We start from the raw sequence: 22535 nt of genomic DNA, 5'->3' as shown, positions 1-22535 counted from the left end.
CACATATCCAGTGTGCCCAACCCTTGCAGCCTACTTCTCCAACCTACACATCCTAAGTCATGTCTAATGGCATCATAATTGCCCTTCCCCCAGCTATAACTCCTGCCCTGTGGGGTATACTTATCCCTTTCCATCACTAATGTAAAGGTCACCGAATTGTGGTCACTGTCTCCAAAGTGTTCACCTACCTCCAGATCTAACACCTGGCCTGGTTCATTACCCAAAACCAAATCCAAAGTGGCCTCACCTCTTGTTGGCCTGTCAACATATTGTGTCAGAAAACCCTCCTGCACACATTGTACAAAGAACGACCCATCCAATGTACTCGAACTATATATTTTCCAGTTAATATTAGGAAAGTTAAAGTCTCCCATAACAACTACCCTGTTACTTTCGCTCTTTTCCAGAATCATCTTCGCCATCCTTTCCTCTACATCTCTAGAACTATTAGGTGGCCTATAGAAAACTCCCAGCGGTGTGACCTCTCCTTTCCTGTTTCTAACCTCAGCCCATACTACCTCGGAAGAAGAGTCCCCATCTTGCATCCTTTCTGCCACCGTAATACTGTCCTTGACTAGCAGCGCCACACCTCCCCCTCTTTTGCCCCCTTCTCTGACCTTACTAAAACACCTAAACCCCGGAACCTGCAACAACCATTCCTGTCCCTGCTCTATCCATGTCTCTGAAATGGCCACAACATCGAAGTCCCAGGTACCAACCCATGCTGCCAGTTCCCCTACCTTATTTCGTATACTCCTGGCATTGAAATAGACACACTTCAAACCACCGACCTGAACACTGGCGCCCTCCTGCGAAGTCAAATCTGTGCTCCTGACCTCTCTACTCTCAATCTCCCGTACCCCAAAACTACAATCGAGGTTCCCATGCCCCTGCTGAATTAGTTTAAACCCCCCCAAAGAGCACTAACAAATCTCCCCCCCCAGGATATTGGTGCCCCTCAGGTTCAGATGTAGACCATCCTGTCTATAGAGGTCCCACCTTCCCCAGAAAGAGCCCCAGTTATCCAGAAATCTGAATCCCTCCCGCCTGCACCATCCCTGTAGCCACGTGTTTAATTGCTCTCTCTCCCTATTCCTCGTCTCACTATCACGTGGCACGGGCAACAACCCAGAGATAACAACTCTGTTTGTTCTCACTCTGAGCTTCCATCCTAGCTCCCTAAAGGCCTGCCTGACATCCTTGTCCCCTTTCCTACCTATGTCGTTAGTGCCAATGTGGACTACGACTTGGGGCTGCTCCCCTTCCCCCTTAAGGACCCGAAAAACACGATCCGAGACATCACTTACCCTTGCACCTGGGAGGCAACATACCAAACGTGAGTCTCTCTCGCTCCCACAAAATCTCCTATCTGTGCCCCTGACTATTGAGTCCCCAATTACTAATGCTCTGCTCCTCTCCCCCCTTCCCTTCTGAGCAACAGGGACAGACTCCGTGCTAGAGTCCCGTACCCCATGGCTTACCCCTGGTAAGTCGTCCCCCCCACAAGTATCCAAAACGGTATACTTGTTACTCAGGGGAACGACCACAGGGGGTCCCTGCACTGACTGCTTCTTCCCAGTCCCTCTTACAGTTACCCATCTATCTCCAGTCTTTGGTGTAACTACTTCCCTGAAGCTCCTGTCTATGACCACCTCTGCCTCCCGAATGATCCGAAGTTCATCCTTAGCAGCGGGATCTTCTGGTCCCGCCGAAGGCAACCCCACCGGGGGTCCTGTTGCCTAGCAACTTTGGCAGGACTGGAAAATCCCACTGGTGAGCCGGCTCCACCGCCTGAAAACCCACCATGTAGAAGTCTGTAAGTTCCCGGCCTGGGACATTTCACATGGACCTTGCATGTTGAGGTGTTCCAGCTCCTGGTTATGAATATAGATCTCTGCGCTGACAACTCCAACACTAACTGTTGAGCCAGAAATGAAAACACCTTTCATCATTGTCCAGTGAGAAATGTAATATGTTCGTTCTCCAAACCTCTTTATACGATCAATTGATAACATATTTATATGTTTTGGTTAAATATATGCCCACGAAAGAACTGAATAGAAATAATAAGAATCATATTGGTGCTATTTGCAGGGCCAGTCTGAGACAGGAGATGTTCAGCCTATCGGACAGGATGGGGCTCAAACCCAAATCAGAAGTGTCATGATATGCAAACATGCAACCAATGAACAATAGGACACAACCAATGGACAGTCAGGAGATTCAGAGGTGGCATCACCACAAGGGGGCATGACATAAACATTATAAAAGGGATGAGGCACTCACACCCTGCCTCTTTCCAAAGGCAGACATCTAGAGAGTTAGACAGGGTTGATCAGCAGCATCACACCCAGCACGTGGCTTAGAGCAGGCTGGTAAAGATAGACTGAGTTACTACAGTTAGATAAGCAGACAGTCGAATTCATTTGAGAACTGTGTTAATGGTTCAATAAACACGTTGAACTCATTTCAGAGTCTGGAGCATCCTTTAGTTAAGACTGCATCAAGTAGCAGCATGTGTTATCCGAAGCAGCATAATACAAGAAGTACAATATCCCTATATCAGACAATATCAGTCAGCCTTCAGCCTACGAACATTGCTCAGTTTTAAAATTGTGCATTCCTATTTTCTAGTTTGGAAATCCAGTTTTAATTGAAAATCTTTCGGAAGAACTTGACCCCATTCTGGAGCCATTGCTGCTGAAGCAAACATTCAAACAAAGAGGAATGGATTACATTCGCCTCGGAGAGACCATCGTACAATATTCTAGAGATTTCAAGCTCTACATGACCACCCGGCTTCGAAACCCTCATTACCTCCCAGAGGTTTCAGTCAAGGTAGTCCTTCCTAATCTGTTAATGTCAAACAGGGTTAGCTGGGAGCAGCCAGGTGCAAATTCAAGTTGGTGTGCTGTGGACTTCACCACTGGAGAGAGCTCTCCACAAAATGGTGAATCCCTGGTGTAACAGCCACGTTGGGCCTGAAGACACCTCCCCGACTGCCCTCCCAACCTGCCAATGAATACTTACTATCCCCCATCCCACTGACTAGTACCACCTCTCCCCAGCTACATCCCCAATAACCACCCCACTGATCACCCAACTGTCCACCCACTGGACAAACCCCCCCAGTTGAACATCCACAAGCCCCCCCCCCCACTGACCACTCATTGCGGAGTGGTGGTGGTCAGTGGGGCAGTCGGGTGGTCAGTCGGGGACCAGTACTATAATTTCCCAGGAGTTAGAGGTGGTTTTAATTCTTCTAACTTTTCCTGGGTAATTATTCCTGTCATGGAGTTAGAACCAGTCAAACTCTGCGATTTATTTTAGAATATTGGATGGTTCCCAATCCAGGGTAATTGCTGTCCAATCCTTTACCAGGAATCATCCAAGCATTCAGCCCTTGGTTCAGTATCTCAAGAAAGGTATAACGTCTTAAGAACATAAGAACTAGGAGCAGGAGTAGGCCATCTGGCCCCTCGAGCCTGCTCCACCATTCAATGAGATCATGGCTGATCTTTTGTGACTCAGCTCCACTTTCCGGCCCGAACACCATAACCCTTAATCCCTTTATTCTTCAAAAAACTATCTTGGAGAATTGGAGTGGGTGCAGTGCTGGAGCTAGTTGGGAGTAGATGTTTTTTGACCCAACATTCATATTAAATGATACAAGAGAAAGGCAATTAAAGATACTCAGAAACTCCAGATAGAAGCAACTCGGAGTGAACCAGAACATTATTGCCCCTTTTATTCTCCATGTTAAACAATGGCCAGGAATTGTTCCAAACTCAAAGTGATATCTTTGATTTTTCAGGTTACCCTGTTGAACTTTATGATAACATCAGTCGGGCTGGAGGACCAGCTGCTGAATATCGTCGCAGCAAAGGAAAAGCCAGAACTGGAAGAAAAGAAGAAAGTTCTTTACCTGGAAAGGGCACAAAACAGGTATCAGCCCAGCTGCTGCGTCCGGTGGGATCTCATGCCAAAGGAATCAGCCCAGTGTCCTAGTCACAGTGTCATAGACTGAAATCACGCTGTATTTTCATCCACAAGACTGAGATCCACGTGGAGACAACATTAATAGATGTTGTCACTCCACAGATTGAGTGTGCAGAGAGAGAGGGAATAGGTGACCATCATACCATCCAAAAAGGTTCTGAATACCGATGAGAGTGATGAGTCATCTTGGGAGTGCAGCCAAATCCAAGTCCATGGCAGCCACGTGTGGCTCAGCTGCAGAGAGGGGTACAAGGTAGACTCGAAGAATCGTACTGAGCTGTGGTTTGACAGTGAGGGGAATAAATAGGCAATCATGAATCCAGGATGATGTGTTGTCTCCCAGGTGCCAGAGTCAAGGACAGCTGCCTTGCACCCCAAGGAGGAAGGGTGAACATTCGAACCAATGGCAAAGGTAGAAAAAGGGAAGTGGTCGTTCAGTCAGAATTTAGGCAGAAACTTAACAAGCAGCACCTGAGGAGGTGACTAGGTGTGTAGATGAGGGTAGTGCAGTTGATGTAGTCTACATGGACTTTAGTGAGGCTTTTGACGAGGTCCCACGTGGGAGGCTGATGAAGAACGTAAGAGCCCATGGGATCCAGGGCAATTTGGAAAACTGGATCCAAAACTGGCTTTGTGGTAGGAGGCAGAGGGTGATCGTTGAAATTTGTTTGTGCGACTGGAAGCCTATGTCCAATGGTGTTCCACAGGAATCGGTGCTGGGTCCCTTGCTGTTTCTAGTATACATTAATGATATGGATGTGAATGTAGGAGGTATTTCTGCTGAGTACTTTAGGGCTCCTCCAGAGTGCTCCACCCAGTAGGTGCCATTTCTGCTCTATCTCATTTCCTGTGGCATCATGACTTTCATTTTTTTTAAATTCTTTGATGAGACGTAGGCATCGCTGGCAAGTCCACCTTTGGCACACCCCCAAAAGTCATTGCCACTTTAAACCGAGCCCCTGGTCTCCTGTACTTGTGTCCCGCCCCTCTCATGAAGATCCCTGACCTCAGATTTACCTGGAGCCCTGGGATTACCTGTAATCCCAGCAGTTGTCACTGTTCCCAATGGCACTGCTGGACTTCAAAACTGTTGACCATATGATTGGTCAGCAGTTCTCTAAGGCAGGTGCTCCTCCTGAGAAAGGGGCAAGGATTCTTGCTTTAAAGCAACTAACCCGGCTTCCCGGCGCTGGAATCCGATGGGCAGTCATCGGAATTGTGAGTAGACACACTCCCGACTGGTTGGCCAGGGATGAGGCAAGGACCACGGTGCACAATTTAATCCGGCCCAATGGCAGAGGGTAACCATATCCCTAACAGAGTCAGCAGGTAATTCTGATTCCCAATTGTAATTTTGATACTTTCTCCGATTCAGGAAACATCTAAAAGCAACAGAAGATCAGATCTTGGAAGTATTGTCCATGTCACAGGGGAATATTCTGGAAGATGAGAGGGCCATTGACATCCTTTCCACCAGCAAACAGCTATCACAGGAAATCCTCGAAAAACAGCAAATTACCACCAGGACTGAGAGGCAGATTGACGACACCAGGGACGGCTACAGGCCTGTGAGTCCATTGGTCATTGGAATTCTAGAATATTCCATGCATTTCTGGTTTAAAAGAATGGTTTGCTCAGCGACTGATGTCAGATTGCTTTGTGTTTAGTCAGACGGTTGGAAATTTCCAGAGGTAAATTTCAAAAATAAAGGTAAATGCTTCTTAAGGGTTTGGTGATGCAAAAATGAATCTGTTTATTAGTAAGACAATCTTCGGTCCAATTACAATATGATCATGTTACATATTACCATTGCTAGTGATAGAATCTGGGCCGGTTTAGCTCAGTGGGCTAGACAGCTGGTTTGTAATGCAGACAAGGCCAGCAGCATGGGTTCAATTCCCGTACCGGCTGAGAGAATTCTGAATTCTCCCTCTGACTACCCGAACAGGCGCCAGAATATGGTGACTAGGGGCTTTTCACAGTAACTTTGTACTTGTGACAATAAAAGATTATTATTATTATTAGAATCATAGAAATTTATAGCACAGAAGGCCACTCAGCCCATCATGTTCATGTCAGCCACAAAATGTCAATCCAACTTCATCCCATTTCCACACCAAAGTGATTTTCTTTAAATGTTGTAAGGAACTTGTTAAACCCTTGTCTGTTCTGTGTTTCACTTTTTTAATTCCTGTTGTGTAACATTACAGACTTTTGGTTCTGAGCTTAAGCTTTGGTTTTGAGCTGAACAACCCCCCCCCCCCCCCCCCCCCCCCCCCGCAAGCTGCTATTTGGACTGACCAGACAGACCCCTTGATTCAGTATGTTCTGTGGCATAGCCCATGGTGTCATTTTGCTGAACTTGACAAGCATCAATTCTTCTGAAATTCTGGGACATCATCGGTTCTTGATTGGGATTGGTGAAGCCTTCCAGAAGATTCTGGAAAACCCAGGCAAGCTGCATTTTGTGTCTCAGTTGTGCTCAGACTCCAAAAACAGCCAGAAGCTGGTTTAATTAAGCAATCTCTCCCTCTCAGGTCTGTGAAGGTTTAACTGCTGATTGAAAGACTGCAATCAATAGCCAGGTTGGTGAAAGTTTAAATCTCTGATTGAAAGGCTAAGGAACTGAAACACAAAGCAATCTGTCTGCAGTCAGTTTAACCTGTGGAATGTTCCAGTCCAGTGCCCACCTGCTGGCAGAGAGGCAATATGAAAATCCATTTCAACCCTCGTGGAGAACCAGGGGCTGGTTTAGCACAGTGGGCTAAACAGCTGGCTTGTAATGCAGAACAAGGCCAGCAGCGCGGGTTCAATTCCTGAACCGGCCTCCCCGAACAGATGTCAGAATGTGGTGACTAGGGGCTTTTCACATTAACTTCATTGAAGCCTACTTGTGACAATAAGCTATTATTAATTATTATTAAGTGTAGATTGAACTTAGTGAGGCTAATGGTCCATCCAGTGGACACAAGTGAGAATTGCACCAGGTCAGTGGAAGTGACCTGAAGAAATCTTACAGTCTGAGAGCCCTAATTGGTGGTAGATACAAAAAGATGCCAAACCCATCGATGGTTTGCAACACCCCGTGTTTGGAGAAGAGCATCACCGACAAAGACCACAACCTCAGCAGTGAAGATACTAGCCTCTCATTTCCCAGCTTAATCCCTGTTATCTTGATCCTGTCCTCCCCTCACTGTGTGTCTGCCTTGTGTGTGTCTGGGGAAGGGTTGGCGGGGTTAGGGGAATAGTTTAGCAGATACTTGTTCTATTTTTGCCATTACATACTTACTTCTTCTCATGTTAAAAATAAACAGTTTTTAAAAATATTTTACTTACAAATCTTGTGCCTGTAAACTCTTTGGAGCAGCCAAGTCTCAAAAGGTCTCAGGAAAATTCCCAAATTATTGGTTAATTCATTCATGTTAGGACTACTGGGTCTGTGGGGCTAGGAATGACAGCACACTTACCCAGGGTGTCATAACAATCTGATGAGGATTTCTAGCTCCCCAACATGATCAAAAAACGAGTTCCAGATATCCCACCGCATTCACCCCCGCCCCTGCCCTCACACTGACGACTCCTCATCAACTCCCCTCTCATCCTTCTAATGATAACTTTAAATCAGTGGCCCATGGTTATTGACATCTCTGCTGAGGAGAATAGTTCCTCACTATTCCTTAGGTTTTAAACCTTAGGTTTTAAACTAATGTGGCAGAGGGATGGGAACCAGATTAGGAAGTTAGAGGTCAGTAAAGAAGCAGCAACTAAAGCCAGTAAGGTACGAGACAATAAACTCAATGTGACTAAGGGGAAGAGTAGACAGGAAAGAGATGATGAGCGCAAAGGGACAGGTGGTCTGAGGCGCATTTGTTTTAATGCGAGAAGTATAGCAGGTAAGGCAGATGAACCTAGGGCTTGGATCAGTACCTGGGAATATTATGTTATTGGTATTACTGAGACTTGGTTGAGGGAAGGGCAGGACTGGCAACTGAATGTCCCAGGTATAGATGCTTCAGGAGGGATACAGAGGGAGGTAGAAGGGGTGGAGGAGTTGCATTACTCATCAGAGATGATATCACAGCTGTGATTAAGGAGGGCACGATGGAGGATTCGAGCACTGAGGCAATATGGGTGGAGCTGAGAAATAGGAAGGGTGCAGTAACATTGTTGGGACTTTACTACAGGCCTCCCAAAAGCGAGCATGAAGTAGAGGTACAAATATGCAGACAGATTATAGAAAAATGTAGGAGCAATAGGGTGGTTGTGATGGGAGATTTTAACTTCCCCAACATTGAATGGGATTCGTGTAGTGTTGGAGGCAGAGTGATGAAGCAGAGTGATGAAGCGTAGATGAAGCAGAGTTTGTAAGGAGCATCCAGGAGAGTTTTTTTAGAGCAGTATGTAAATAATCCAACTCGCGAAGGGGCCATACTGGACCTGGTATTGGGGAATGATCCCGGCCAGGTGGTTGATGTTTCAGTCGGTGATTACTTTGGGAATAGCGATCACAATTCCGTAAGTTTTAGAATACTCATGGACAAGGACAAGAGTGGTCCGAAAGGAAGAGTACTAAATTGGGGAAAGGCAGAGTATAACAAAATTCGGCAGGAGCTAGGAAATGTGGATTGGAACAGCTGTTTAAGGATAAATCCACATTTGAAATGTGGGAGTCTTTTAAGGAAAGGTTGATTAGAGTGCAGGACAGACATGTTCCTGTGAAAATGAAAGATAGAAATGGCAAGATTAGGGGACCATGGATGACGGGTGAAATTGTGAGACTAGCTAAGATGAAAAAGGAAGCATACATAGGATCGAGGCAATTCAAAACTGATGAAGCTTTGGAGGAATATCGGGAAAGTAGGACGAATCTCAAACGCGCAATAAAGAGGGCTAAAAGGGGTCATGAAATATCTTTGGCTAACAGGGTTAAGGAAAATCCCAAAGCATTTTATTCGTATGTAAGGAGCAAGAGGGTAACTAGAGAAAGGATTGGCCCACTCAAAGACAAAAGAGCGAATTTATGCGTGGACTCAGAGGAAATGGGTGAGATTCTTAATGAGTACTTTGCATCGGTATTCACAAAGGAGAGGGACAAGACGGATGTTGAGGCTAGGGATAGATGTTTAAACACTCTAGGTCAAGTTGTCATATGGAAGGGGGATGTTTTGGGTATTCTAAAAGACATTAAGGTGGACAAGTCCCCAGGACCGGATGGGATCTATCCCAGGTTACTGAGGGAAGCGAGGGTCGAAATAGCTGGGGCCTTAACAGATATCTTTGCAGCATCCTTGAGCACGGATGAGGTCCCGGAGGACTGGAGAATTGCTAATGTTGTCCCTTTGTTTAAGAAGGGTAGCAGGGATAATCCAGGGAACTATAGACCTGTGAGCTTGACATCAGTGGTAGGCAAACTGTTGGAGAAGACACTGAGGGATAGGATCTATTCACATCTGGAAGAAAATAGACTTATCAGTGATAGGCAGCATGGTTTTGTGCAGGGAAGGTCATGTCTTACAAACCTAATAGAATTCTTTGAGAAAGTGACAAAGTTAATTGATGAGGGAAGGGCTGTAGATGTCATATACATGGACTTTAGTAAGGCGTTTGATAAGCTTTCCCATGGCAGGTTGATGGCAAAAGTGAAGTCGTATGGGGTTCAGGGTGTACTAGCTAGATGGATAAAGAACTGGCTGGGCAACAGGAGACAGAGAGTAGTGGTGGAAGGGAGTGTCTCAAAATGGAGAAGGGTGACTAGTGGTGTTCCACAGGGATCCGTGCTCGGACCACTGTTGTTTGTCATCTACATAAATGACCTGGAGGAAGGTATAGGTGGTCTGATTAGCAAGTTTGCAGGTGATACTAAGATTGGTGGAGTTGCAGATAGCGAGGAGGACTGTCGGAGAATACAACAAAATATAGATAGATTGGAGAGTTGGGCAGAGAAATGGCAGATGGAGTTCAATCCAGGCAAATGCGAGGTGATGCATTTTGGAAGATCAAATTCAAGAGCGGACTATATGGTCAATGGAAGGGTCCTGGGGAAAATTAATGTACAGAGAGATCTGGGAGTTCAGGTCCATTGTACCCTGAAGGTGGCAACGCAGGGTGATAGAGTGGTCAAGAAGGCATACAGCATGCTTGCCTTCATCGGACGGGGTATTGAGTACAAGAGTTGGCAGGTCATGTTACAGTTGTATAGGACTTTGGTTAGGCCACATTTGGAATACTGCGTGCAGTTCTGGTCGCCACATTACCAGAAGGATGTGGATGCTTTGGAGAGGGTGCAGAGGAGGTTCACCAGGATGTTGCCTGGTATGGAGGGTGCTAGCTATGAAGAATGGTTGAGTAGATTAGGATTGTTTTCGTTGGAAAGACGGAGGTTGAGAGGGGACCTGATTGAGATCTACAAAATTATGAGAGGTATGGACAGGGTGGATAGCAACAAGCTTTTCCCAAGAGTGGGGGTGTCAGTTACAAGGGTCACGATTTCAAGGTGAGAGGGGGAAAGTTTAAGGGAGATGTGCGTGGAAAGTTTTTTACGCAGAGTGTGGTGGGTGCCTGGAACATTTTACCAGTGGAGGTGGTAGAGGCGGGCACGATAGCATCATTTAAGAGGCATCTAGACAGGTATATGAACGGGCGGGAACAGAGGGAAGTAGACCTTGGAAAATAGGAGACAGGTTTAGATAAAGGACCTGGATCGGCGCAGGCTGGGAGGGCCGAAGGGCCTGTTCCTGTTCTGTAATTTTCTTTGTTCTTTGTTTATCCACTCTGTCTTGGTCCCCCATTATTTTATACACCTCAGTTACATCTCTCTCCTAGTTCAAAACCAAACACCAGTTATCCTTATTGCAAAAATTCCCCCACCCAAAATTCTTGGCATGCAGGGGGTCGGTATTTTGGAGTTCCACTGATTTTCTCTGTTGGGTACAGATTTATTCTGAAACTCTCGGTCTCCACAATGATGTGTCACCCACTGTTCTGATGCCAATTTTCCTTCACGTAGTTGTTTCAAGTCCACTTTTTTCAAATTTCATCTCAGCTTTGAAAAATTGTCCTTTTCCCAAATGTGAGCTCTCACCCCTGTTTTATCTATTGCATTTCCCATATGTATCTAAATCCAACTTAACTATCATTACTTCCACTTCTTTGCCTAAAGCTAAATCCTCACTCCTCAAGACACTGACCACACATCACTCCCCCTCACACTAACCACACCTCACTCCCCCTTCCCACACACTGACCACACCTCACTCCCCCCTCCCACACACTGACCACACCTCACTCCCCCTTCCCACACACTGACCACACCTCACTCCCCCCTCTCACACACTGACCACACCTCACTCCCCCTTCCCACACACTGACCACACCTCACTCCCCCTTCCCACACACTGACCACACCTCACTCCCCCCTCTCACACACTGACCACACCTCATTGCCCCCCACACTGACCACACCTCACGCCCCCCTCCCACACACTGACCACTCCTCACTCTCCCTCCCACACACTGACCACACCTCAGGCCCCCTCCCACACACTGACCACACCTCACGCCCCCCTCCCGCACACTGACCACACCTCACTCCCCCCTCCCACACACTGACCACACCTCGCTCCCCGCTCCCACACACTGACCACACCTCACTCCCCCCTACCACACACTGGCCACACCTCATTGCCCCCCACACTGACCACACCTCACGCCCCCCTCCCACACACTGACCACTCCTCACTCTCCCTCCCACACACTGACCACACCTCACTCCCCCTTCCAACACACTGACCACACCTCACTCCCCCCTCTCACACACTGACCACTCCTCACTCCCCCCTCCCACACACTGACCACACCTCACGCCCCCTTTCACACACTGACCACACCTCAGGCCCCCCTCCCACACACTGACCACACCTCACGCCCCCCCTCCCACACACTGACCACACCTCACTCCCCCCTCCCACACACTGACCACACCTCGCTCCCCCCTCCCACACACTGACCACACCTCACTCCCCCCTCCCACACACTGGCCACACCTCATTGCCCCCCACACTGACCACACCTCACGCCCCCCTCCCACACACTGACCACTCCTCACTCTCCCTCCCACACACTGACCACTCCTCACTCCCCCCTCCCACACACTGACCACACCTCACGCCCCCTTCCACACACTGACCACACCTCACCCCCCCCACACTGATCACTCCTCACTCCCCCCCCACACACTGACCACTCCTCACTCCCCCCTCCCACACACTGACCACACCTCATTGCCCCACACACTGACCACTCCTCAGTACCCCCCCGCCCACACTGACCACCCCTCACTCCCACCACCCCACACTGACCACTCCTAACTCCACCCCACACTGACCACTCCTCACTCCCCCCCCACACTGACCACTCCTCACGCTCCCCCCCCACACTGACCACTCCTCACTCCCCCCCCCACACTGACCACTCCTCACGCTCCCCTCCACACTGACCACTCCTCACTCCACCCCACACTGACAACTCCACACTCCCCAAGACACTTATCACACCTCACGCTCCTCTCCCCCTCACACTGACCACACCTCACTTCCCTCTCCCCCACGCTGACCACACCCCCCATGCTGACCACTCCCCTCCCCCCAGACTGACCACTCCCCTTCCCCCCCCCAGACTGACCAGTCCTTACTCCCCCCCCCCCCCCACACTGACCACTCCACACTCCCCAAGACACTTAGGACAGCTCACACTCCCCACCCCTCATATTGACCAAACCTCACTCTCCCCCCCCTCGCACTGACCACTCCTCACTTCCCCACCCCTCACACTGACCACTCCTCACCCCCCCCCACTCCCCTCACACTGACCACTCCCAAGGATGGCGCAGTGGTTAGCACTGATGTCTCACAGCTCCAGGGACCTGGGTTCGATCCCGACTTTGGGTGACTGTTTCTGCCTGTGTCTGCGTGAGTTTCCTCCGGGTGCTCCGGTTTCCTCCCAAAGTCCAAAGATGTTGGGTTAGGTGGATTTGCCATGATAAATTGCCCCGTAATGTCCAAGAGAAGTGGCATGACGATGGGGTGGGGGAGTGGACCTCAGGAATGTGCTCTTTCGGATGATCGATGCTGCTGGACATCTTTGACCAGCTGATAAAGTGCAGTTTTCTGGCTGTGGGGAAATCGGGCTGGTTCATCCTCACTCTCCGGACAGTGATATATTTGAACTTTCCTCTTGCTGGTCTCATCCATTGCTGCAATCTATTGGATTCAAATTTGACTACCCTGGGGAATTGGAGCCCGAAACCCCAGAGTATTGTTCTAGGCCTGTAGATGACTAGGTTCAGTGATCTATACCACTAGGCTCCAGGAGGAACCCAAAATGGCTTGGATTTGGAAGCCATTGAACTATTTAATGAAATAATCAGATAGCCGGTTTTCACTTTGTGCCTGGCTACAGCTACCCTTGCAGCCGCTAACTTACTTGTTACAGAATCAAGACCTCCCCTCGTTAGATTAATAAACCTGGTGTGATCACATTATTTTTGTTTTCTTTTCCAGGTAGCCACTCACTCTAGCGTTTTATTTTTTGTCATTTCTAATCTGGCTTACATCGATCCCATGTATCAATATTCCTTGGCCTGGTTTCTCAATCTTTATATCAACTCTATTGAGAAAAGCGTCCCCTGCAGCCAGCTAGCTGAAAGGATAAACCATCTGAATGATCACTTTACCTACAGGTAATTATTGAAGTTTGTAATTGAAGTGGGATTTCTTTCTCTGTGTGGTGCATCATAATACTCACCTTTGGGACTTAATGTCCATCATCAAGAATGGCTTGGTAGTACCACCACAGACTGAGCTGGCCGTGTCCTAAAGGATATACCTGCTAGACTGGGACTGCAGCATGTGGTGAGGGAACCACCAATCGGTGCAAAAGATAAGTCTGAAGCATTAGCAAGGGCAATTAGGGTTGGACAATAAAAGCTGGCCTAGTCACCGATGCTCCCATCCCATGAATGAATAATGAAAATGCTATGACACAGATGGTGTCATTCAGCCCACTAAGTTGACACCAACTGTTGTGATAGAAATGGGGCAGAAAAGAGATTGCCTCTAGTTACCTGGGAAGAATACCCCCAGCTAAAGATCTTGCTAGTGGGCGTTAATGTTAATGTTATTCCTAACATAAAAGGATTGACAGACTGGGGCCTGGATTTTCAGACTGGTGTAGTTTGGCCCTTGTGCTCTGGAACACATCCCCGCCGGATCAGCCAGTACAAGCCAAGTCACGCTCTAATCAGCATGAGGTGTGGCATCTTTCCGTCACTGGGACGATGTCCTGGCTGATTGATCAACAACACCCCAGTCTCGCCAGGAATAGCACTGCAGTGGAAAAATGGGCCCGTCAGGGCAGCACGGTGGCTCAGTGTGTTAGCCCTACTGCCTCATGGCGCCGATGTCCCAGGTTCGATCCCGGCTCTGGGTCACTGTCCGTGTGGAGTTCGCACATTCTCCCCGTGTTTGCGTGGGTTTCGCCCCCACAACCCAAAGATGTGCAGGCTAGGTGGATTGGCCACGCTAAATTGCCCCTTAATTGGAAAAAAATGAATTGGGTACACTAAATTAATTTAAAAAAAGATGGGGCCATGAGGTGGGGTGCGGGAGAGGGAGCGATTGGGACATCTGGGGATAGGCCATAGTGGAACGGAGGGCCAGAGATCCCCAGGCCTTAATAGGATGGCTCCCCCATGTCATGAAGGACATACTGATGGAGCCTCCCACGCCACCCCTACCTTCCGACCCAAGATCCAACTCTATTCGTTTTCAGATTTGTCCCTGATCTGTTATCCACCCAGCAGCATAAGAACTGAGGCTGGGCAGGAAAATGCCTCAAGTAGCCATTAAGGGCCTTAATTGGGTGAAGGGTGGGGCTCCTGTCCCAAGGCCCTGCCTGCCCCAGTGTAAAATCACAACCAGGTCACAATGGGTGGAATCCTGCAGCTAATACCCTCCCTGCAATTTCACTCTTGTGCCCCCCCCCCCCCCCCTTACCCCAACAACACATCAGAACCAACTGGAGGGGAGCATAGAATTCTGGCCTACGTCTCTTTTCTCTTGAAAAACAAATTGTGCGGATGAGATAATAGAGGTTGTTAAAATTATAGAAAGTTTGGATAGAGTAAAGAGAGAGAATGTTTCCCTCTTGTGAGGAAAAGCAGAATTAGAAGCCGTCAATATAAGATAGCACAAAATCTGTTGGGTAATTCAGAAGGATATCACACTGCTGCAAAGAAGGTTGATTGCCACCTTCTTGGGTAATCTACGAGTGGGCAACAAATGGCAGCAATGGAGCATCCGGAATAAGGTAGGTGAACTTGGAGCGTGGATTGGTATTTGGGACTACGATGTTGTGACCATTACGGAGACATGGTTAGAACAGGGACAGGAATGGTTGTTGGAGGTTCCGGGGTATGGATGTTTGAGTAAGAGTAGGGAAGGTGGTAAAAGAGGTGGAGGAGTAGCATTGTTTTTTTTTAAATAATTTTTATTGAAAAATGTTGAATTTATACAACAACATCAAACCATGCTAAAATACCAATGATAACAGTAATGACAACAATCATGAACCTTCGCCCCTCCTCAATGAACAACCCAACATATTAACAGCAACTTAAGTTAACACAATGTTAAGTTACATAACCGTAGCGAAAAAAATATAGAAGTCCAGAAAAGGCTGCCACCGTTTACAGAACCCTTGTACTGATCCTCTCAGGGCAAATTTGACCCTTTCCAACTTAATGAATCCCGCCATGTCATTAATCCAGGTCTCCACACTCGGAGGTCTCGCATCTTTCCACTGCAGCAAGATCCTCCGCCGGGCTACTAGGGATGCAAAGGCCAAAACACCGGCCTCTTTCGCCTCCTGCACTCCCGGCTCCACAGCAACTCCGAGTCCCCACCCTGGTTTGACCCTGGATCCAACCACCCTCGACACCGTCCCCGCCACCCCCTTCCAGAATTCTTCCAGTGCTGGACATGCCCAGAACATATGGGCATGATTCGCTGGACTCCCCAAACACCTGGTGCACCTGTCCTCACCCCCAAAGAACCTACTCATCCTAGTCCCGGACATGTGGGCCCGGTGCAGCACCTTAAATTGGATGAGACTAAGCCTCGCACATGAAGAGGAAGAGTTGACTCTCTCCAAGGCATCCGCCCAAGTCCCGTCCTCTATCTGCTCCTCAAGTTCCCCCTCCCATTTAGCCTTCAGCTCCTCCACTGACGACTCCTCCACCTCCTGCATTACCGTATAAATGTCAGACACCTTCCCCTCTCCTACCCACACCCCTGAAAGCGCTCTGTCCATCGTCCTCCGCGAGGGCAGCAAAGGGAATCCCTCTACCTGTCGCCTAGCAAACGCCTTTACCTGCAAGTATCTGAACATGTTCCCTTGGGGAAGCCCAAATTTATCTTCCAGTTCCCCCAGGCCCGCAAACCTCCTGCCAATAAACAGATCCCTCAATTTACTGATGCCCACCCTTTGCCACCCCCTAAATCCCCCATCCTTGTTCCCCGGGATGAACCGATGATTTCCACCCAATGGAGCCTCCATGGAGCCCCCTGTTTCCCCCCTATGCCGTCTCCACTGTCCCCAGATTCTTAGGTTCGCCGCCACCACCGGGCTCCTGGTAAACCTCTTAGGGGAGAACGGCAACGGCACCGTTACCATGGCACCCAGGCTCGTACCTCTACATGACGCCATCTCCATTCTTTTCCACGCCGCCCCTCCCCCCTCCATCACCCATTTACGCGCCATTGACACATTGGTCGCCCAATAGTACCCCAAAAAGTTGGGCAGCGCCAGCCCGCCTCCATCCCTCCCTCGCTCCAGGAAAACTCTCTTCACTCTCGGAGTTCCATGTCCCCACACAAAGCTCAAGATATTGCTAGTCACTCTCCTAAAGAAGGCCCTGGGGATAAAGAAGGGCAGGCACTGAAAGAGGAACAAGAACCTCGGAAGCACCGTCATTTTGACGGACTGCACCCTCCCCGCCAATGACTAGGCAGCATGTCCCACCTCTTGAACTCCTCCTCCATCTGATCTACAAGTCTGGTGAAATTATGTTTGTGAAGAGTCCCCCAGTCCCTAGCCACCTGCACCCCAGGTACCTAAAACTCTCCCCTGCCCGCCTAAGCGGGAGCCTACCAATTCCTTCCTCCTGGTCTCCAGGGTGCACTACAAACACCTCACTCTTGCCTAAATTTAGTTTATAATCTGAGAAGGTCCCAAACTCAGCTAGCAGCTCCATCACCCCCGGCATCCCTCCCACCGGGTCTGCCACATACAGTAACAAGTCATCGGCATACAACGACACCCTATGTTCCTCCCCACCCCGCACCAAACCTCTCCACCTCTCTGAATCCCTCAACGCCATCGCCAGCGGCTCGATTGCCAATGCAAACAACAAGGGGGACAGGGGGCAACACTGCCTGGTCCCTCGGTAAAGCCGGAAGTACTCCGACCTCCTCCCATTCGTGGCCACGCACGCCATCGGGGCCTCATATAGCAGCCTCACCCATCTAATAAACCCTTCACCAAATCCAAACCTCCCCAACACCTCCCATAAGTACCCCCCACTCCACTCTATCGAAGGCCTTCTCCGCATCCAGCGCCACCACTCTCTCTGCCTCCCCCTCAATCGCCGGCATCATGATGCCATTCAACAATCTCCGCACATTCGTGTTCAGCTGCCTTCCCTTCACAAACCCTGTCTGGTCCTCGTGTACAACCCCTGGCACACAGTCCTCTATCCTGGTGGCCAGGATTTTTGCCAGCACCTTGGCATCTACGTTGAGGAGAGATATGTATGAGCCACACTGCTGGGGGTCCTTGTCCCTCTTTAAGATTAACGAGATCAGCGCCCGCGACATCGTCGGGGGAAAAGTCCCCCCTTCCCATGCTTCATTAAGTGTCCGCACCAGCAAGGGGCCCACTAGGTCCACAAACTTTTAATAAAATTCCACCGGGAACCCATCCGGCCCCGGTGCCTTCCCTGACTGCATCTGCCCGATCCCCTTAACTAGCTCCTCCAGCTCAATTGGCACACCCAACCCCTCCACCTGCTCCTCCTGCACGTTCGGGAAAGATAGCCCGTCGAGGAACCTCTCCATTCCCCTCCTCTCCCCCGTTGGCTCCGACCGGTACAGTTCCCCGTAAAAGTCCTTGAAGACCTCATTCACCTCTACCCCCTTCCGCACCACATTCCCACTCTTATCTCTCACTCCAGCAATTTCCTTTGCCGCATCCCGCTTACGCAGCTGATGAGCCAGCATCCTACTCGCCTTTTCACCATGTTCGTACACTGTCCCTTGTGCCTTCCTCCACTGTGCCTCCGCCTTTCTAGTGGTCAGCAAATCAAATTTAGCCTGCAGGCTGCGCCTCTCCCCCAACAGTCCCTCCTCTGGTGCCTCTGCGTACCTCCTGTCTACCTCCAGCATCCTTCCCACCAGTCTATCCCTCTCACTCCTCTTGCTCCTCTTCCTGTGTGCCCGGATGGATATCAGCTCCTCACGAATCACTGCTTTCAGGGCTTCCCAGACCACCCCCACCTGAACCTCTCCCGTATCATTCACCTCGAGGTACCCCTCAATACTTGCCCGGACCCTCCTACACACCTCCTCCTCCGCCAACAACCCCACATCCAACCGCCACAACGGGCGCTGGTCCCGCACCTCCCCCATCTCCAACTTTATCCAATGCGGAGCGTGGTCGGAGATTGCAATGGCTGAATACTCGGCCTCCTCCACTCTCGGAATCAGTCCCCTACTCACCACGAAGAAATCTATCCGAGAGTAGACCCTATGTACGTGGGAGAAGAAAGAGTACTCGCGTGCCCTCGGCCTCACAAACCTCCATGGATCCACTCCACCCATCTGATCCATAAACCCTCTCAGTACCTTGGCCGCCGCCGGCCTCCTACCCGTCCTAGAGCTGGACCGATCCAGTGAAGGATTCAACACCGTATTAAAGTGCCCCCCCCCCCACCCCCACCCCCCATGATCAGACCTCCCGCCTCTAGATCCGGGACCCGTCCCAACATATGCCTCATAAAGCCCTCATCATCCCAATTTGGGGCATACACACTAGCAAGTACCACCTTCTCTCCTTGTAGCCTGCCCCTAACCATAACATACCTACCCCCCTTATCCGCCAACACCTCCGATGCCTCAAACGACACATTTTTCCCCACCAGAATCGCCACTCCCCAGTTCTTCACATCCAACCCAGAGTGGAAAACCTGCCCCACCCATCCCTTCCTCAGACGGACCTGGTCCGCCACCTTCAGGTGGGTCTCCTGAAGCATTGCCACATCTGCCTTTATCCCCCTCAGATGAGCAAGTACCCTCGACCGCTTCACCGGCCCATTCAATCCTCTCGCATTCCAGGTGAACAATCGGATCAGAGGGTGTCCCGCCCCCCTCCCCCGTCAACTAGCCATAGCCCGTCGACTGCCCGCCCCAGGCCAGCACCCCCTGCCCGACCCAGTCCCCACAGCGACAACACCTCACCTCTGTCCCCCCGGCCCCTACCAGCTCCTTCCTGACCCTGCCAGCGGCAACCCGGTATTCCCCTTTCCCCCCCTCCCTCACCCCCCAGGCTACGAACCCTCCTAGTCGCGAACCGTCCTCCTTTGTACTTCCGTGGGTCAGCTAACTTCTGCTGACCCCGGAAACTCCCGCCAATAACCCGACCCCTCCCAAAGTGGGATCATCCCCCATCCTATCCCTCCTCCAGGCACCGCTCCAGCGCGGGGAAGAACCAGTTAAGGTTCCCGCCTCCCCCCGTCATCATCTCCACCCCCCCCAGCCCCGCAGCGCGGGAAACCAGAGGAAAACCCGCGCTTTCGCACTGCCCACCACACCCTTCTGACGCAGCTCCCAAATACCAGCCCCACTCCATACCCCCAACCCGACATAGAATACAACAACCCCCCCAACTCTCCCCGCAAGATACAAAACTCAAACAATGCCCCACAGCAAAAAAACATAACAGAACAACACCCCCACAAATAACCCTATCAAAATTGCAAAAGTACAGAAAAAGAGAACACAGCAACAGCAGAATCCAGCAATAAAGTATTACAACCAACCCCCAACCCCTAGTTCAAGTCCAGTTTCTCTGTCCGCACGAAGGCCCACGCCTCCTCCAGGGAATCGAAATAATAATACCGGTCCGAATAAGTTACCCACAGGCACGCAGGCTGCAACATTCCAATCTTTACCTTCTTCTTGTAAAGCACCTCTTTCATCCGATTAAACCCGGACCGGCACTTAGCCACCTCCGCACTCCAATCCTGGTAGATCTGTACTACCCCATTCTCCCAGTTGCTGCTCTTCACCTTCTTGGCCCAGCGCAGCACACACTCCCGATCACTGAACCGGTGGAACCTCACCAGCACCGCACGTGGGGGTTCATTCTCCTTAGGCCTCCTGGTCAGTACTCTGTGTGCTCCCTCCAGCTCCAAGGGCAGATGGAAACACCCGGCCCCCACTAGTGAGTTCAGCATCGTAGCCACGTAGGTTGTCAGGTCCAACCCCTCCGCAAGGCCCAAGATCCGCAGGTTTTTCCGCCTCATGCGGTGATCAAGCTCCTCGAAGCGTTCCTGCCACTTCTTGTGGAGTGCCTCGTGCCCCTCCACCTTACTCACGAGGATCCCGGCCTCCTCCTCTCGTTCAGTGGCCTGCGTCTGCAACTCCTTGATGGCAGCACCCTGGGACGTCTGAATCTCCGAGAGCCTTTTGTTCGTTTCCTGCAGAGAGCTCAGTACCTCAGCTTTGAAATCTGCAAAACAGCGCAGGAGAGCAACTTGTTGCTCCAGGGCCCACTGCTTCCACTCCTCTGGAGCTCCGCCGGCCGCCATCTTGGATTCCTTCCCCCGTTTTTTCTGGGGAGACGCTGCCGTTTTTTCCCCCTTTCCGCTCCGAGTTCGAATCATGAACTGCGGGGAAAGTCGATCAGCACACCTTCTCCCACCGGGAGACGTCGAAAAATCTCCGTTTTGGGCTCTACAAAGAGCCGAAAAGTCCGTTTGAAATGGGAGCTCCCAAATGTGCGGCTTCCTACATCATCGCCGCCACCGGAAGTCCGAGGAGTAGCATTGTTAATCAAGGAAAGTTTAACGGCTGCAGAAAGGCAGTTCGAAGGGGATCTGCCTATGAGGTAATATGGGCCGAAGTTAGAAATAGGAAAGGAGCATCACATTGTTAGGAGTTTTCTATAGGCCTCCAAATAGTAATCAAGATGTGGAGGAAGAAATTGCAAAACAGATTATGGATAGGTGTAGAGGTCTCAGGGTAGTTGTCATGGGTGACTTTAACTTTCCAAATATTGATTGGAACCTCTATAGGTCGAACAGTTCGGATGGGGCAGTTTTTGTACAGTGTGTGCAGGAGGTTTTCCTGACACAATATGTGGATAGGCCGACAAGAGTAGGGGGGGGGCACATTGAATTTGGTACTGGGTAATGAACCGGGCCAAGTGTTAGAAATAAAAGAATGACCAGGGTGAGGTTAGGGCCGATCAAGGACAGTAGTGGGAACTTGTGCATCTAGTCAGAAGAAATAGGAGAGACTTTGAATGAATACTTTTCTCCGGTGTTCACCAAGGAGTGGGGCCATGTTTTTGAGGATGAAAGTGTGATACAGGCGGGTAGGCTGGAGGAGGTGGATGTTCCGAGGAAGGATGTATTAGCAATTTTGAAAAACCTGAGGGTTGACAAGTCCCCTGGGCCAGATGGGATATATCCAAGGATTCTTTGGGAGGCAATGGATGAGATTGCAGAGCCTTTGGTTTTGATCTTTGGGTCCTCACTGTCCATGGGGATAGTGCCAGAGGACTGGAGAGTGGCGAATGTTGCTCCTCTGTTCAAGAAAGGGAATAGGAATGACCGTGGTAATTATAGGCCGGTTAGTCTTACTTCGGTGGTCGGTAAGTTAATGGAAAAGGTCCTGAAGGATAGGATTTATGACCATTTGGAAAGATGCAGCTTAATCCGGGATAGTCAACACGGATTCGTGAAGGGTACGTCTTGCCTCACAAATTTGATTGAATTCTTTGAGGAGGTAACTAAGTGTGTAGATGAAGGTAGAGCAGTTGATGTTGTATACATGGATTTTAGTAAGGCGTTTAGTAAGGTTCCCCATGGTCGGCTCATGAAGAAAGTAAGGAGGTGTGGGATAGAGGGAAATTTTTCCAATTGGATAAGTAACTGGCTATCACATAAAAGACAGAGGGGTGGTGGTGGATGGAAAATTTTCAGACTGGAGACCAGGTACCAGCGGGGTCTTCTGCTATTTGTGATTTGTGATTTTTATCAATGACTTGGAGGAGGGGGCTGAAGCGTGGGTCAGTAAATTTGCTTATGACACCAGGATTGGTGGAGTAGTAGATGAGGTGAAGGGCTGTTGTAGGCTGTAAAGAGACATTGATAGGATGCAGAGCTGGGCTGAAAAATGGCAGATGGGGTTTAACCCTGA

General features: G+C 49.9%; 1 protein-coding gene across 1 annotated transcript in view; it reads left to right on the top strand.

The window, feature by feature from the left end:
- Positions 1–22535, top strand: part of LOC119973221 (dynein heavy chain 3, axonemal-like) — a 714697-nt gene that overhangs the window by 544420 nt on the left and 147742 nt on the right. The window contains exons 51-54 of the mRNA XM_038810887.1: positions 2635–2838; positions 3815–3945; positions 5375–5567; positions 13557–13735. Coding sequence (XP_038666815.1) covers positions 2635–2838; positions 3815–3945; positions 5375–5567; positions 13557–13735 — 707 coding nt within the window. The remainder of the gene's footprint in view (positions 1–2634; positions 2839–3814; positions 3946–5374; positions 5568–13556; positions 13736–22535) is intronic.

The sequence above is a fragment of the Scyliorhinus canicula genome, chromosome 11 (assembly GCF_902713615.1).
Source record: "Scyliorhinus canicula chromosome 11, sScyCan1.1, whole genome shotgun sequence".
In the NCBI taxonomy this organism is placed as follows: domain Eukaryota; kingdom Metazoa; phylum Chordata; class Chondrichthyes; order Carcharhiniformes; family Scyliorhinidae; genus Scyliorhinus; species Scyliorhinus canicula.
Note: the sequence above shows the minus strand (reverse complement) of the source record. Positions and strands in the feature narration are given on the sequence as shown.